Source organism: Homalodisca vitripennis, chromosome 4, assembly GCF_021130785.1.
Source record: "Homalodisca vitripennis isolate AUS2020 chromosome 4, UT_GWSS_2.1, whole genome shotgun sequence".
NCBI classification, from domain to species: Eukaryota; Metazoa; Arthropoda; class Insecta; order Hemiptera; family Cicadellidae; genus Homalodisca; species Homalodisca vitripennis.
In genome coordinates this window covers 105,102,850-105,118,372 of record NC_060210.1, presented here as the reverse complement: position 1 = coordinate 105,118,372, position 15,523 = coordinate 105,102,850, and the positions used below count along the sequence as shown (strand labels likewise).

Below are 15,523 nucleotides of genomic sequence, written 5' to 3'. Positions count from 1 at the left end.
TTACGATAAGCGTCCTCTGGTTCATGTTCATTGAAGACACTTTCCCAGGTTTCATGGGTAAGGATAGATTTTAAGTTCAAAATATTCCTTTGGTTGAATTTCCTAGAATAGAAAGTTTGATTCTGAGCTTCTGGGGCAGAGGTATTTATTTTGCAGAGCTGTGCTGTGTGGTCTGAGAGTCCGGCATTGAGAATGTCAACCTCGATATCATCATTGCCTAGGTTTGTGCAGACACAGTCGATTGAGCTTATTGTAGTAGGTGTTATTCTTGTAGGAAGCAGGGGGAGGCGTGTCATATTGTGGCTAAGAAGAACTTCGTTTAATTTTGTCATTTCAAGGTTTGGCTCCAAGCAGTCAATATTGATATCGCCTATGAGAATAACTTGATTTTTCCATGTTTGTGCTTTTTCTAGGGTTTCAGAGATGATATCCAAGGATGAGTCCAGGTTTCCTTGGGTTCTGTAGATGCCAACAACGTGTAAGTTTTTCTGGCCCTGTTTTATTTTCAAAGATATTAGCTCACACTGTAGTTCGATGCTGAGGTTTGTTATATCTGTAGGTGTAATGGTGTACCTAGCATTGTCATTTTTATAAATAGCTACACCACCTTTTTGGTAGCTGGTTCTACTATATTCTGCAATAAGTGTGTATCCTAGAATATGGGTATTCTGAATTTCTGCCTGCTTTAAGCCATGTTCAGTCACTACAAGGAAGTCTGGTTTAAGGTCCTCCAACAGGTGAGTTAATCTTTCAATTTTATTTGAAAACCTGTCCATATTTTGGTGAAGTATTGTGAGTTGTTCATATTTTTTCATGACTTTCTGGCTACATTTTGGTTAAGACTTGTCAATTTGTTGCCTTGTCCCTTTCTTTCTTTATTGAGCCAATTTCTAAAAAAGGCTGATTGTTGAAATTTTGTGAGAAATGTTTACTGAGATCTTCTTTTGTATATTGCGCAGTGCGTTGGATCCACTTGGTCAACATATCTTCTTTTGATGTCGATATATATGTATAAGACTGTGTGTGTCTTGTTACGGCCACAACACAGTGGGGGTTTGAATTGTAAATTTCCTCTTCATCTTTTGACATTCTTACCACTGCTATGTGGGCGGCTTGTTTTCCTTGGAATTCATGGATGGTAGAGCAATTATATCCCCACTTTTTCAGCTCATGCTTTTCTGATTGTTTGAAAACCAAGATTTGATGTTTTTCTTTATCCACAGGAAGGGTAGCAATGTTTTCAAAAGGTAATTTCTTAAGCTCGTTACGGATGGCATTGCTTGAAGTCATACCCCCTTTGTACATATTGGATAGCAGCTTTGCTACAGTGACAGGACATCTGTAAGTGTGATTGAGGGTTTTTGTGGTTTTTGCAATGTTCAGAATGTCATAATACATTGCATTGCACTTTGGATTTCTATTTATAAATGGAATTTGGTGCTGGTCTCCAATCAAGATTATCTCTCTTACCTTTGCCAAGGCTGCTGCAAAGAATATTTCTCTGACATGTGGCATGAGTGCCTCATCAACAATCAGCCTCCTGTAAGTTCCACCTGCTTTGAGATGTTGTGTGGAGAGAATTATAAAGGAATGGATTGTGCGGCAGGAATCTTTTAATCTTACAAGTTCTTCAGGATGTTTTTCCTTTAGCCTTGAGCGAAAGTCGGTGGCGCCTTCTCGTGTAGGAAACAAGACTAGGTCATCTGATTCAAAATTGCCCAATATGAAAGTTGTTTTTTCCGCAGCCGGGTACTCCTTGAACCCGGTCATACTTGATGAATAAATATCAAATGGTTAAAACTGGTGAACAACAATCAAGTCTGCAAAAAGTATTAAACGGGGTTCCCCAGGGCTCAGTACTTGGGCCATTTGAAAGACATAAAATATATCAATGACGTACTCTCTTTGAATTTTATATGACATTATTACTGTACTTGAAGTTCATGTAATAAAGGAAAAAAATAATTTCTTTTTATTATTTTTACTAATGACCTCCCAAGTTTCTTATCCAGTAATTGTGTGTTATATGCTGATGACACAACACTGTTAAATATAGGAAAAAACCTTAATCTATTACTCGAAGAGTAAGTGGCTTGAAATAATAAATTATTACTTAATAAAAATAAGACTGAAAGAATTGCTTTTGGGCTTAAAACCATTGAGAATAGATCTGTTAAACTTCTAGGAATAAATCTAGACTGCAAGCTTAGTTGGAATGAACATACAAATCAATTGTGTAAAAAATTGGCTAAAGTTCTTTTCTTATTAAGGAAACTAAAAACATGTACCAGTAGGGAAATTTTAAATGCTTATTACTCTTTTTTTCACTGTCACCTATAACGGTACAACTCTTTGGGGAAACTCCTCTGGGGCTCAACAGGTTTTTATATGGAAAAAGAAGGCGATTCAGGAATTAAAAACAAAAAACTCCGCTGGTTTTATGAATTCTCATCTAAAATGCTGAAGTTCTGCTCAAATGAATTAATTAAACCTCTGGTAAATATAACTAACAGATCATTCAAAGCCGGAGAGTTCCCAACAAACCTAAAGCTGGCCATAGTATACCCGAAATTTAAAGGTGGATCAAAACAGGAAGTTAGTAATTACAGACCGATATCACTTATTTCCACACTCTCCAAGGTTATAGAAAAAATTGTCCTAAAAAGACTCCTACAGTACTGTACACAGCACAACTTAATCACAACTTCACAGCATGGATTCCTAAGGGGGAAATCAACAACTACTGCAATGATCAACATGGTTGAAACCATATTGAGTCGACCAATTCCAAAACTCACTAACTCCAAAATTTTTGAAATTGAGGTTTTTATAGTATTTGGCAGTATTTGGGGAGTTTTATAAGGTAGCAAAAAGATCTTGTTCCAAAAACTCTCTAATTCTTATGGAAATATCAATGTAAAAAACTGCAACTGCAACAAAACTCTCTAAATCCAATCCCTTTACTGAAATAAAACTCGCTAATTCATCTTCCTCCATTACTGTTTCAAAACTCTCTAACTCCAGGCTTCAACTAGCACACTTCAAGGCAGTACTGCAACAAAACTGACTATTCCTAATCATATGATAGTCATTGGCAACATATTCTTCAAACAGAAAGTGGGCAGTTCCTTCAAAATAGTTATTATTTTGTGTTTATATATTGGCTACACTGTACAGCAGTGCATCTTGGGAAAATTGTTTGTTTACTTCATTAGTTATTTCTGTTTTGTACACAATATGGCTGATCCAGAGGTAACCTTATTACAAAGCGGTAATGTTGAACCAATGCCTGACAATTCCACGAGAAAGAGAAAAAGAAGAGTAGATAACTGGAAGAAAACCAAGGACAAAAGAAGAGGTAAGCTAAACTATATTTATTTACAGGACAACATAATTAAATTTTGTATGTTTATCCAATGATGACATAACTAAAACCCTTTAACTGTACACTAACATTTTCACAGCATTGATTGTTTTTTATGATATCGGCTTGTATTTTATTTCTGTTTTAAATACTGGGTTATTTAATTAGCTTACGGAATATGATTTGTTTCAGACACTCCGCTCAAGGATTCCCAAATATTCCAACTTGTGGACATCGTGAAAGAGCTAACGGATCCAAGCACTGTTATGACTGTTCCCGTCTTAATATGCAGGACATAAGACGTTTTCATCAGGGTTCTACAAATCTTGCAATAAAATTGACCAAGATCAATTTATACTGAGGTACGCCAAAGGAAAAGTTCCAAAAAAGACATCGGCTTCAAGGTCCTCATTCTTCTGAAAGAGGTATGGCTATTGAATATTTTCATACCATCATACCGCAATGAAGGAGGAAGTGAATTGGTAAAAGTTTGCCAAAAGGCTTTTTTAGATATTTTAAATATTTCAAAATTTAGAGTACAAAGATTGTGCCGTCTTGTGTTTCAAACTGGCGAATCGCCCAAAAGAACTTCGAGGTGGAGACCATCGTTCTAAAAAGTCTGAGGAAAAAACTATCCAAAGTAAAAACCTTTATTGAGGCTCTACAACCTGTAGAGTCACATTATTGCCGAGGGAAATCCAGACGGTAGTAACCTAGCAAGTCATTTAAGTATCTCTAGTCTGTGGAAATCGTACAACAACACTACTGAAAATGAGTTTAAAGTCAAGTATGAGTACTTTAGGAAAATATTTGTAGAGAATTATAATGTAGGGTTTGGGTCACCAGCAACAGACCAGTGTTCTCAATTGTCTTAAGCTGAAAGAGAAGATTCTATCTGTGGTAGATTTTGAAGAAAAGGGGAAACTGAAAATAGAATTACAAGTTCACAAAAAAAGAGGTAAGATGTTTTTTGAGCTATTGCAATCTGAAGAGGCTGGGACAATCACGTTTTCATTCGACTGCCAAAAAAATCTAATTTTTCCTAAGTTGACTGATCAAGCTGCTTATTTCTTACGACAGTTTTATGTATATAATTTTACAATGTGTCTCGGTTCTTCTCTGTCAAAGCAGACAGTTGAAAACACTTTCATTTATGCTTGGACTGAAATGGAAGGTGCGAAAGGTTCAAGCGAAATAGCTTCTTGTGTTCGCCATCGATTATCAGAAACAGTCTATCCAGAAAATGTACATACAATTAGATTGTTTGCAGATGGTGCTGGAGGACAAAATAAAAAAATACCATTCTTATTACAGCTTTACTAAACTGGTTATTGACTAAAGCACCTCAGCACATTAAGACAATTGTAATTCACTATCCGGTTCCAGGACATTCTTAACATCCCACCCGATAGAGTTTTTGGGGTAATAGAGAGAAAAGTCAGAAAAGTGAAAGCATCACCCATCCAAACACATACTTTGACATTTTTAGAGAAAGTGGAACGGTCAATAGATTAGGTTTTGGACTTTGATGTTGAAAACTGGATGGAAGTATGCAGATCAACAGTAAAGAAGCCAGGTCAATGGCACTTTAAGTTTTCCACTTGTAAACGATTCATATTAACAAGAGGCAAAAAAGGAAATGGATTAGTAAGGGGTGAAGTAGCCTATAAAAACGATATAGGAGCGTCCAGAGGAATAGCCAAGAAAGGCTGTAGTCTGAGAAACATAAACCCCCAGATGAAACCAAATTCTGTTCAGGTTAATCCTGCAAAAGTTAAGGATGTAAAAACACTACTACGAAAACATTATGGGGAACAATGGGATCAACTGGAGTTTTCTTAGGTACTACGCTGATCTATTTTACTACCAATGATGGGGAAAAACCAGGACTTAATCAAGATGATCCTAATGAACATGAAGATCCAATGGAGGATGAAGTTTTAATCTTAGAGGGCAACTTTGCATTGTAAAAAATGAATTTAAAACAACAAAATGTATTTTAAGTTTAATTGCATACAAAATTGTTTAAATTAAAATACATATTTTTTCATTATTACAAGTTTTATAATATTTACCCAACCTTGTTGCCCTAAAACCACAATGTTTGCAACAAAACTACCTAAATCAAAACCGTACTGCAACAAAACTGTCTAATACCAATCTCCATTTCCAAAACTCTCTAACTCCAATATTTAACTGTTGTTTTCTAGTTCAACAAAAGAAATACATTTAAATTTCTTACTGTTTAACCACAATTTAGTAGTAGGATTTATTATTCATAACAATAAAATAATTACTTTGAGTGTTATACTTTAACCACTATAGTTTTTTGCTCATCCTTGTAAAATTTAGGAAAGTGGAGTTAGTGAGTTTTGGAATTGGTCAATTGACAATCTCGAAGAAGGTAAACTAACAACAAACATATTCCTCGACTTCAGTAAGGCCTTTGTTTGCCTGGGGCATGAGCTCATACTGCAAAAACTAGAATTTCTTGGAATAACAGGAACAGCTTTAAAGTGGTTCGGAAGTTATATCATGGGTCGAAGTCAGCTAGTTGAACTCAAACAAACAACAAATGGGGTAACAGGAAAAACCAAGTCAGGTCCCTTACCAGTCAACCGAGGAGTACCACAAGGATCAGTTCTCGGCCCAGTCTTGTTCATCCTTTTCACAAACGATATGCCTCAGTACATAGGAAATCAATGTCACACTCTTATGTACGCGGATGACACAACCCTGGTCCTAAAAAACTCCAAGTCAGAAAATCTAACATCATCTTGTCTCACTTCAGTAAAAAAAGCATATGAATACTGTAGTAAAAATGATCTGGCAGTAAACACTACAAAGACACTACAAGTTGCTTTTGGAAGGCAAGCAGAGATAGTTGAACACATCCCAAATGTGGAAATGAAGAATCATACTACGTTTCTGGGTGTTACCCTAGACAAAAACCTGACATGGGTGCCTCACTTGGACAGCCTATGCAAAAAGCTTAACACTGGCTACTTTGCAGTAAAACGCATTGCAAGTTCTTGTGATACAAACACTGCCAGGACTGGGTACTTTGCAGTTTTTGAGTCCCATCTCCGCTATGGTCTAGTTGTGTGGGGTGGAACCTCAAAGACTAACTTAGAGAGAGTCCTTAAAATCCAGAAGAAAGCCATCAGAGCCCTAGCAGAATTACACTACAATGACAGCTGCAGAACAGCATGTAAAACCTTTAAAATCTTGACTGTTGTGAATCTCTATATTGAAGCAGTGATCTCCAGCACCTGTAATGAAAACCCTCAAAAAAACAGTGATGTCCATCAGTACAACACAAGGGGTGCTGAACTATATCACCTACCGACCCACAACATGTCACTGTACGAGAGAAAACCAACCTACATTGAAAGAAAACTGCACAACCACCTACCACCGGAGATAAGGAAACTTCAAGGCAAGAACTTCCAGCACATGCTAAGAAAATGGCTTGAAGATCACCCATTCTACTCATTGGAGGAATTCTTTGAACTCAACTAAAACTTTTATATATATTAAGCACTGTAAAAGATATTTTGACGCCCTTACAATTCTCCAAGGAATTTGTAAATAAAGATTGTATTATATTAGATGTATAGTGGGAATTGAGGACACTGAATCATGTAGACCTCCCACTCATTTTATTGATCTGAGTATTATAACGTTACCCTGTGTGTTCATGTTTCAGTCAATTAGCCTATGTATGTTAACCCTAGAACTGGCGGTCATTTCATTCTGTAGTGTCGGGCTGTTTTGGAGCTTCGCGCAAGGTTTTTTTAAAAAAATTATTAAAAATATAAAATAAAAGCAATATAAATAAGAGTATATATTTTTGTGTTCAGAATTAAACGTAGAATTGCACTATATTGTAAAATTAACCATCAAAAATTTTCTAATAAACACTTTTTTTAATCAAATATAAAATTTACGAAAAATATTTCTTAAATTTGGGGGGGACCATACCTAGCAAATGAAGTTATAGTGAGAAATATTTATAAGTGAGATAGCCATTCTGTGTCAAATTTTATCTAGTTTCAGAAAAACATAAACATTATACACATTTATGAAAGCATCATAAAGCTATAGAACAAAAAGCAGCGATGCGTATAAATTCTGAAAATCGGGTGTACACGTAAGACTTTGGTAAAACAAGTTTTGCTAATACATTTATCTATGAATACATGTTATTTTGCATATTTTATTACTTAGAATAAAATAGAATATACAGTAGTAATGAAATAATTACCATAAATTATTTTTTGAAAAGTAAAAAAGTTAAATTTTGCCATTATTCAAAAATTTTGCGAAAAATTTCATTCAGCAAAATATAAAATAGTTTCTAAAGCTTGTACTATATCAAAATTTATAAATTTATGGTTTATAAGTAATAGGAAATATTATGTAGTTAGAAAACTATAAATATAACTAAAGATATTGAAAAAATATAGAATAACCCAAACAGTTATTATATATAACCAAAGAAATTACAGGCAATATATATATATTATTGTGAAAACTATCTATTTACCAAAAATAAATAGTTACTTCAGAGCTAAAAGAGTGCTATAAATAACGTTTAGTAAGTGAAAACAATAACAAACTATGTGAAATGAATTTTAGCCAAATCATTTTGCCATAGCCTACACAAAGCCGGTAATTTCTCAAACATATTTCAGTAAATAGAAATTGATTTATTCTAAAATATATATGTTTACACTACTACGACATCAAACAACACACTACACATTAAATACGACACTAAAACACGCGTAAAACTATTAAAACTTACAAATATCCACAGCTCGGCACGAAAGTGATACAGAACGGCAGCGGCAATATGGCGGTCACAACAAACGGCGTCGCGTTTTCTTTTACGTTCAAAATAACAAGCTTGCTACGTCATAACCATAATACAAAGAGGAATAAAACTCATCTGTTCCTTAGCATTTTTCTTCCCGAATCCAATGGTGCATGAATTATATCGATACGTTACCGGAGTATATTATAAAAAGTAATTATACGAGGGAATGTTTGATCGACAAAATTTTGATGGCTAACACCACAAAAGCGGCATTAACCGACATAATTATGTCGATTAACAGTTCTAGGGTTAAAGACCATTATGCAGAATTTAATTCAAGAAGCAGTAAACATGTATATAACACCAGAAATAAAAACCTTATTGATGAACAATTTGTACGTCTAAGTAAGACAAAAAATAATTACATACATATTGGCATAAAGCTTTTCAACAAATTACATCTAAATGTAAAGTCTTTGTCTGTAAATAGTTTTAAATTAGTTCTTAAGAAATGGTTATTAAAAAAAGCTTTTTATAGTTTAGACAAATTCTACAATGTTCCATTAGATGACATAATATTTTAGGTATAATATTTATATATCATATAGTTTATTCTTATATTTTGTAATTTTTTACTATTTGTTGTATTTATTGATTGTTAATTTTATTAATTGTTATGTTTTTTAATTGTTATATTTGTTCATAGTTATATTTTGTTAATTGTTATATTTAGATTAAAACATATTTGGTAAACAACAGATTATCTTACATCAAATGTCTACTATTTTATTTATATCATTGTGCTGCCATTTAATTGACTTAAATGTGACAAAGACTATTGTAACATATGTTATTTAACGGCAATAAACAAATTGAAATGAGTACATAATTGGTACAAAAATGATTGACTGATTCATCATCATATTTTGCAGTATATAAATAACAAAATTTGTAATATTTTGGAATAGGAAATAAAGCTTTTAATTATATCTTAATAATTTTAAGTATCTCCAAACAGGCTTTTACCTTGGAGAACTTTTCCATTAGTATTTTAATAACTTTTTCTACAATCTTTGATATAGTTATTGTTATATCAAAACATACTCAGTACCCTTATGTTTTGTGTATTGTGTCGATTAACCTTATGTACCCATCAAGTATTTTATAATTTATTTTGTTTTATTTTATTTAGTATTTAGTTTTCATTTATTTATTGCAAGTGTAAATATTTTAATTGGGTGCATGTGTGTGTTCTTGATTACATTTATAGCTATACTTACAAATGTTTAGTATAGTATGTTTTTAAAATTATTTATTGTATGTATTGTACAAAAATTATAAAAATATTTTTTGGGGAATACAAATTATTATTATTATTATTATTATACTGCCAAAACATTGTAATTACAAAAAAAACTTCTTTCAAGAGAACGGTTGTCTAGTCTTAATGAAAGTTTAAAATATGAGAAACACTGGACTTCCTTGTACATTATTAGTAATGTAAATGTAGTATATGAATTATTGTTTATTTTCTATGAAAAGTGGAAGATATGGTAATTATATAGATGATAAGGACAGATATGAGATTTAGGAAATTTTGCAGGAAGACCATTTCAGATACAACAATTTTCGGGAAATGATTCTCTTATATCCAACGCTAAAAATAAATTTAAAATAGCAAGGAGGATTGTGAGGAATTAATCTAGGATTAATAACTCTGATACCTTAAGAAATTTAAGCTACCTCTCGCCCCAGATGAATTAAACCGTTACTTTTTGAATGTACCACAAAATAAAAAACACATTGTACTTATATAAATTACAAGGATTTTTTTGTTTTTCTCTGACAAAACGGCTTTGAATTTTAAGTGGAATGTTATTGATGTCAAGATGGTCCAAATTTACTATTAATAGCTTAACTCTCTGACCACTATTCAACAGATATCTTTATTTATGTCCCTTAAACACCAATCAATGGATATCCGTTGATTTGGACCGCCCACTTCATCTCATTTGTTATCGTACGTAAACAATCGAATACCAATGCAACTCATACACTACTGGGAAGGTAACGAGTTGCTGAACTAAGCACTTGTTTTTTTTTTATTGTTTTATGACAGCAGATTAATTTAAGAATGACGTTGTTGTTTTTGTCTTTGACAAAATTTGTGACCTTTAGGTTATCTTAAGACTTTACAAAACCCAAAAATATTGCAACGACTGTTTTTATCAGGTAAGTATCCCTTTTATTGAAAAGTATTATAAAAATGTTGATTTCTACTAACCATAAAAGATAAAAACCAGGTTTTCTCAAATTATTTATTATTATAGTGTTCTTTAATTTATGTTTAGTAAAATGATACCAAATATAGCTAATTTTACTCTTTTTATCAATTTATTACCATTTTAACAAATTTCAGTGTTTTTTTTTTTTTTTTCAAAAAATCACGTTTATTGTACTTACTGCTTTCAGTTTTTGCACTGCATTTTCTGAAACTAGACTAAATTTGTGCCTTTAGACTAATAGGCTATTTTAAAATTTATATACTGAAAACTATTTTCCAGACACACTTCCTCCTCCCCCTTTTTTCCCCACTCACCATACAAAATTCATATGAAAATATTTACTCTAGTTACTTATTATTACTGTATTACACTGTTTATTGTGAACAAAAAGATACCAAATACAGTTAGATAAGTTTGCAGTACAAAATAATTTTTTCAGATTTTTGAAAAATAGCCTAGCTTGCAAAACTGGGAAAACAGCTTGGCTAAGTAAAATACATAGTGGTACCTTTTACTTAATTGATAAATTTAACCCTGGTTATAGGTCAGTTTCCAGATTGCCTCTAATCAGCTAAAGTCGTCCAAGTTTTAAAAAAGACTAACAGAAATCTGAGAATTAGCCTACCGACCGATTGCAAACATGCGATTTAGTCAAATAATTAAATCTTGGTTTTTGTCTCAATTGTATAATTAATTTATAAATCGCACAAACTATACAATTACCAATATGTGTTTAGGCAAAACTTTCCATTGCAATGGCTATGGAAATTATTATTGATACAATTTTAAAAGGTTTTAAGACAAACTATTTACAGATTCTAGCCTATTTTACTTAAACAAAGCATTTGACAAATTTTCTTATACTCAGGCCGTTAAGTTCATGTTTGCGAAATTAAAAATGAGACTTTAACCTACCTCCTTTTTACAGCATCTCCTTCATTCTTATCCAGTTCTGAGTCTACACAACTTGTAAGTTCGGTCCAATCCGCATGCAATCCACATTTCCAACCTGTTGAGTACCGGCTAAAAAGCCAGTTTTCATTCCGATTTGGTCGGAAGCAATAACATCGTTTCCTCTTCCGTTGACAAGTACAAGGTCTTTGTAAATCTAGATCCTGAACTAAATGCCTACCGAAAGAAGTCCCTCCTGTCTTTTGAATATGTAAAAACACCATAACATCATGAGCATTCATGTCAAACTGAAAATTTTCATTCAAGACATCATCATAACTAAGGCCTGGATTAGAAGACTTGGAATTAATAGGACTAGAATGTAAGGCTAATGGTTTGCCCAAATTATCTTGAATCGGAAATTTTAACGTCCAGTCAGACCAAGAACTTTTTTGAGTTGTTAAAGCACATACTTGATCTGAACAAAAATACCCAAAATAAACAATACCACTTAAAGCTAACATTATGCATATCATAACAAAATTACGCAGTCTGCTCTTAGAACGAGATTCCATTTTAATTTCATATGTTAAAGATTCACGAAGAAGCACAGAAAAGTCACTATCAAACACTTGAACTTCAACACTTTTCTTCTCCATTATTTTTAAAAACCTCAACAATTATTTTGTTTACAACTGAAACAACCATTTTTAAGAGTACATTGAATTTTGCTAGAATGCACTGAACAGGATAGCCAACTGCTCAAATTAGCTATTTCTTCAATCTTGCCTCCGATACAACAAAAATACTATACACAGACACTACTTGAAATCGACATAATTAATTGTTATCAAAAAATTATTCCACACAATAAACGATTTTGTGAATCAAAGTATGAAAGATTAAAGATAAGTACGGAGTTATTTAACCATACAATACCATGGCTTTTAAAGCGTCTGTTCCAGGATTCAGCGTCTTCTTTTGTCACTTCCGTCCAATTGGAACCAAAACATTTTTATAATAGTTGCACTGTGGATAAGAATCGTGAACAACGTTTGTGACATTTGACAATAAGGGTACAGCGTGATATTGAGTTTCGCAGTTTCTCTTGCATATATTGACTACTTGTTGGTAACAATGAAATGTTTACACGAGATTGTCTTTGAAGTATTTATTTTGAATTTTTAGATCAGAGTTACATCAATACTTGTGATTTTTTATGCAAGGTTTACATTAATAAAAAACATCCTGTTATTATTTCCATCATTGATGTTCCCAAATCGAGCTTTGAGTATGCCAATAAGTAATCCCAGTTTACACTTGCTCATGTTGGATTTTATGTTTGTTTCCAAAATTAAGTTAACATCTTGATTTATATTTTAAATCCGCCATTTATATATGGGGGGGGGGGGTTAATGCAAAATGTAACAGGGATTTGAAGACCTTTTTCTTGCGTGCAAAACTTACAGTATTATGGATAGAGTTTATGCATAAAAAGACTTATTGCAGCGTATTTTGATGTTTTCTTTTATATAAAACATCTTGATATTGACGTTCTTTGCGTGGCTGCATTTCAAATTCCGTCATTGTCATTAGCATTTTTATTTTTACTTAAACAATTTCATGTATTTTTATAGTCATTAGAATACATTTTGGCAGTGTGTAATGAATCGTTTACAATGTCATATCTTATTTCTTAATTTGTTATTCTAACAGTCTCCTTCATGAATCTTATCCTTATAGGACGGCAAAAATTAGGGGAGTATTGTGTAGGTTTCTTCCATATTAATTTTCCTGTGGCCTCAACAATTAATCTAATTGGCACAATGAAATTTAGAACATGTTCGGGAAGGAATCTATTTGACTTTCAAATTTTAATATTTATAGTGTTTATTATGCGCCATCGCAGTTATATTATTTACAATACATATGAGAGTTAGGTCTTTGCACTCGCTATCGGTGAGAGGTCGAGAAATATCAGCACCTAAGAACTGTACTAGTCTCTTAAACAGTATGTTCCAATAAGCTTCTTAGCTTGCCCTCAGTGCATGTTTCTGATACGTTGTACGCATACCTTTCAGAGTAACATTCGTTTTTGTATTATTTTGTAATAAGTAAATAATTAGCTGGACGAATTCCTAACATTTCATACTGCCCTCGACTTCGATATAGGTATCAACGACGGAGTATACGAATAGGTTCTAAATATACAATACAAAATAAATTTTATTTATTTTGTGTGTCTTAGGTTATGTTAATGGTTGACTTAGGTGCGCTGTGCTTGAACACTTCTTAGAGTTGTATTGAGTATTGCAGGACTTGCGAAGAAAAAAATCCAGCTGATCCGGCAAATAGTTCCCTTGGTACTGTAGCCTCACCATTGAACCATTTCCTGCATAAAATGTAGAAACTGATTGTGGAGAGAATAGGGCTTTAGATCTTGTTGAATTCTAACGTTTACTCTCCTGAGACCCGCGACAGAGTCCAGGTTACAACTCACAGGCCCATGTAGAAACAACATAGGGGAATTAACTCCCACTCCCATATTTTGGTATTAGGAGTGTGAATGGTGATATGACTGTTAACAAAATGTATATCTGAATGTGTGTGTGTGTGTGTGTGTGTGTGTGTGCGTGTATGCGCGCGCGTGCGCGCGTGCGCGTGCGTGTGCGTGTTTGTGTGGTTAGGTTGTATTTAATTGTATTAATGCAATAAAGAACTTATTATTATTAGAATATCCTGGCAAAAGCACCTTGACTCCAACGTGGAAAAGTTCATTAGTAAGACAGTTTCCTCCACTGGGACGTCTAAATATATAAACCCAAGGCGAACACCGACAAGCTTAAGAAAGCGCCTATGAATTTTTTCAATGTCATCTATCAAGTACAGTTGGTGTTGGTACCAAACAACATTACTTTAATAGTAATAATATATCTTTTGCAGTCAGACAATTACAATGAATTGTATAGTAAAGGTTAATTCTCAATTTAAAATAAGCTAAAATGTATCCCTCACTCATCCAGTCAAACTTGTCAAAGTGCTTTCATTTAGGTCATATTTGCTTGCCAATTATTCCACTCTTTGACACCAGGTTTTTTATATTTCTTTGAAATCATTAGTCTCCCATTTGTATGCCAAGACCTCGCTCAAGCTATTAAAAGCCTTTGAGGTCAGAAAGGCTGGTTTTAGACTGTGTATGTCTCGCCCCGTGTTGACACAATTACAAAAACAAAATGACACAATTTCAAGGATGTAGAGGCAGGGTAAATTCAATACCTGCAAACTGTTCTTTTCAGTTTGGCGATCATTCTGACAACCTTTAAAGTCAAAATAATTTCATAAAATCTTGAAAAGATTCCAAATTTTGTGTGACAAGAAGCCTCTCTAAGAACGTACCGTCAGAAAAAGTCCTTTAAAGTTTGAAGAGGAGGCCATATTTAAGACCGTACTTAAGGCCATCTCACATGTTGTTCGGTCATGTGTTTCCCAATTTAGAGAGGGGACAAGTGTCTCCGAGTTTTCTTTTGCTAGTTGACAATTTAAGAATTGTCATTAATGTATATTGTCAAGTCTGTTTGGCCGTTTTATGCGAGAGCCCAGTATTTTCCTAAAATCTGCCAAAAACCTTTGATTTTAAATAGTACTATCGTGAGTGATATAATAATAATAATCTTTATTGCGTCAACAATTATTAGAATGCATGCATGCGTCAAGTACATTCATAATAATATACAGTTCCATTGCAGTTATTGCTATTTAATTGTATAACAGAACTGGGGGTTTAATTTTATTCTTGTTTTCAATAGTTTTCAATAATTTTCATCCCAGCAACTCAACATGAACTCTTCAACGGAGTAAAACGCCTTTGACACCAGTAGGTGTTTTAATCGAGATTTGAATAGTTTAGAATCAATGAGATGTTTTATTCCCTCATGCAGCTTGTTTATCAGTTTCACACCAACTTGGGACGGCAAGTGTTCAAATGCACTCGTTCTATGTTGTACAATCCGAAAGTTGTCCCTGCCTCTTGTCTCGTATTGGTGGACGTCACTGCCTTGGATCAACTAGCATTTGAGTCGACAGTATAGAACGACGTCGAGAATATAGATACAGGGTAAAGTTAACAATCCAAGCTCTCTGAAGGCATCTTTGCACGACTCT

General features: G+C 33.4%; 1 protein-coding gene across 1 annotated transcript in view; it reads right to left on the bottom strand.

Moving 5' to 3' along the window:
• The window catches only part of LOC124359882 (heparan-sulfate 6-O-sulfotransferase 1), a 53,860-nt gene extending 41,772 nt beyond the window's left edge, over nt 1–12,088 (bottom strand). The window contains exon 1 of the mRNA XM_046812996.1: nt 11,387–12,088. Coding sequence (XP_046668952.1) covers nt 11,387–12,021 — 635 coding nt within the window. The 5' untranslated portion in view covers nt 12,022–12,088. The remainder of the gene's footprint in view (nt 1–11,386) is intronic.
• Between the last annotated feature and the right edge of the window lie 3,435 nt (nt 12,089–15,523).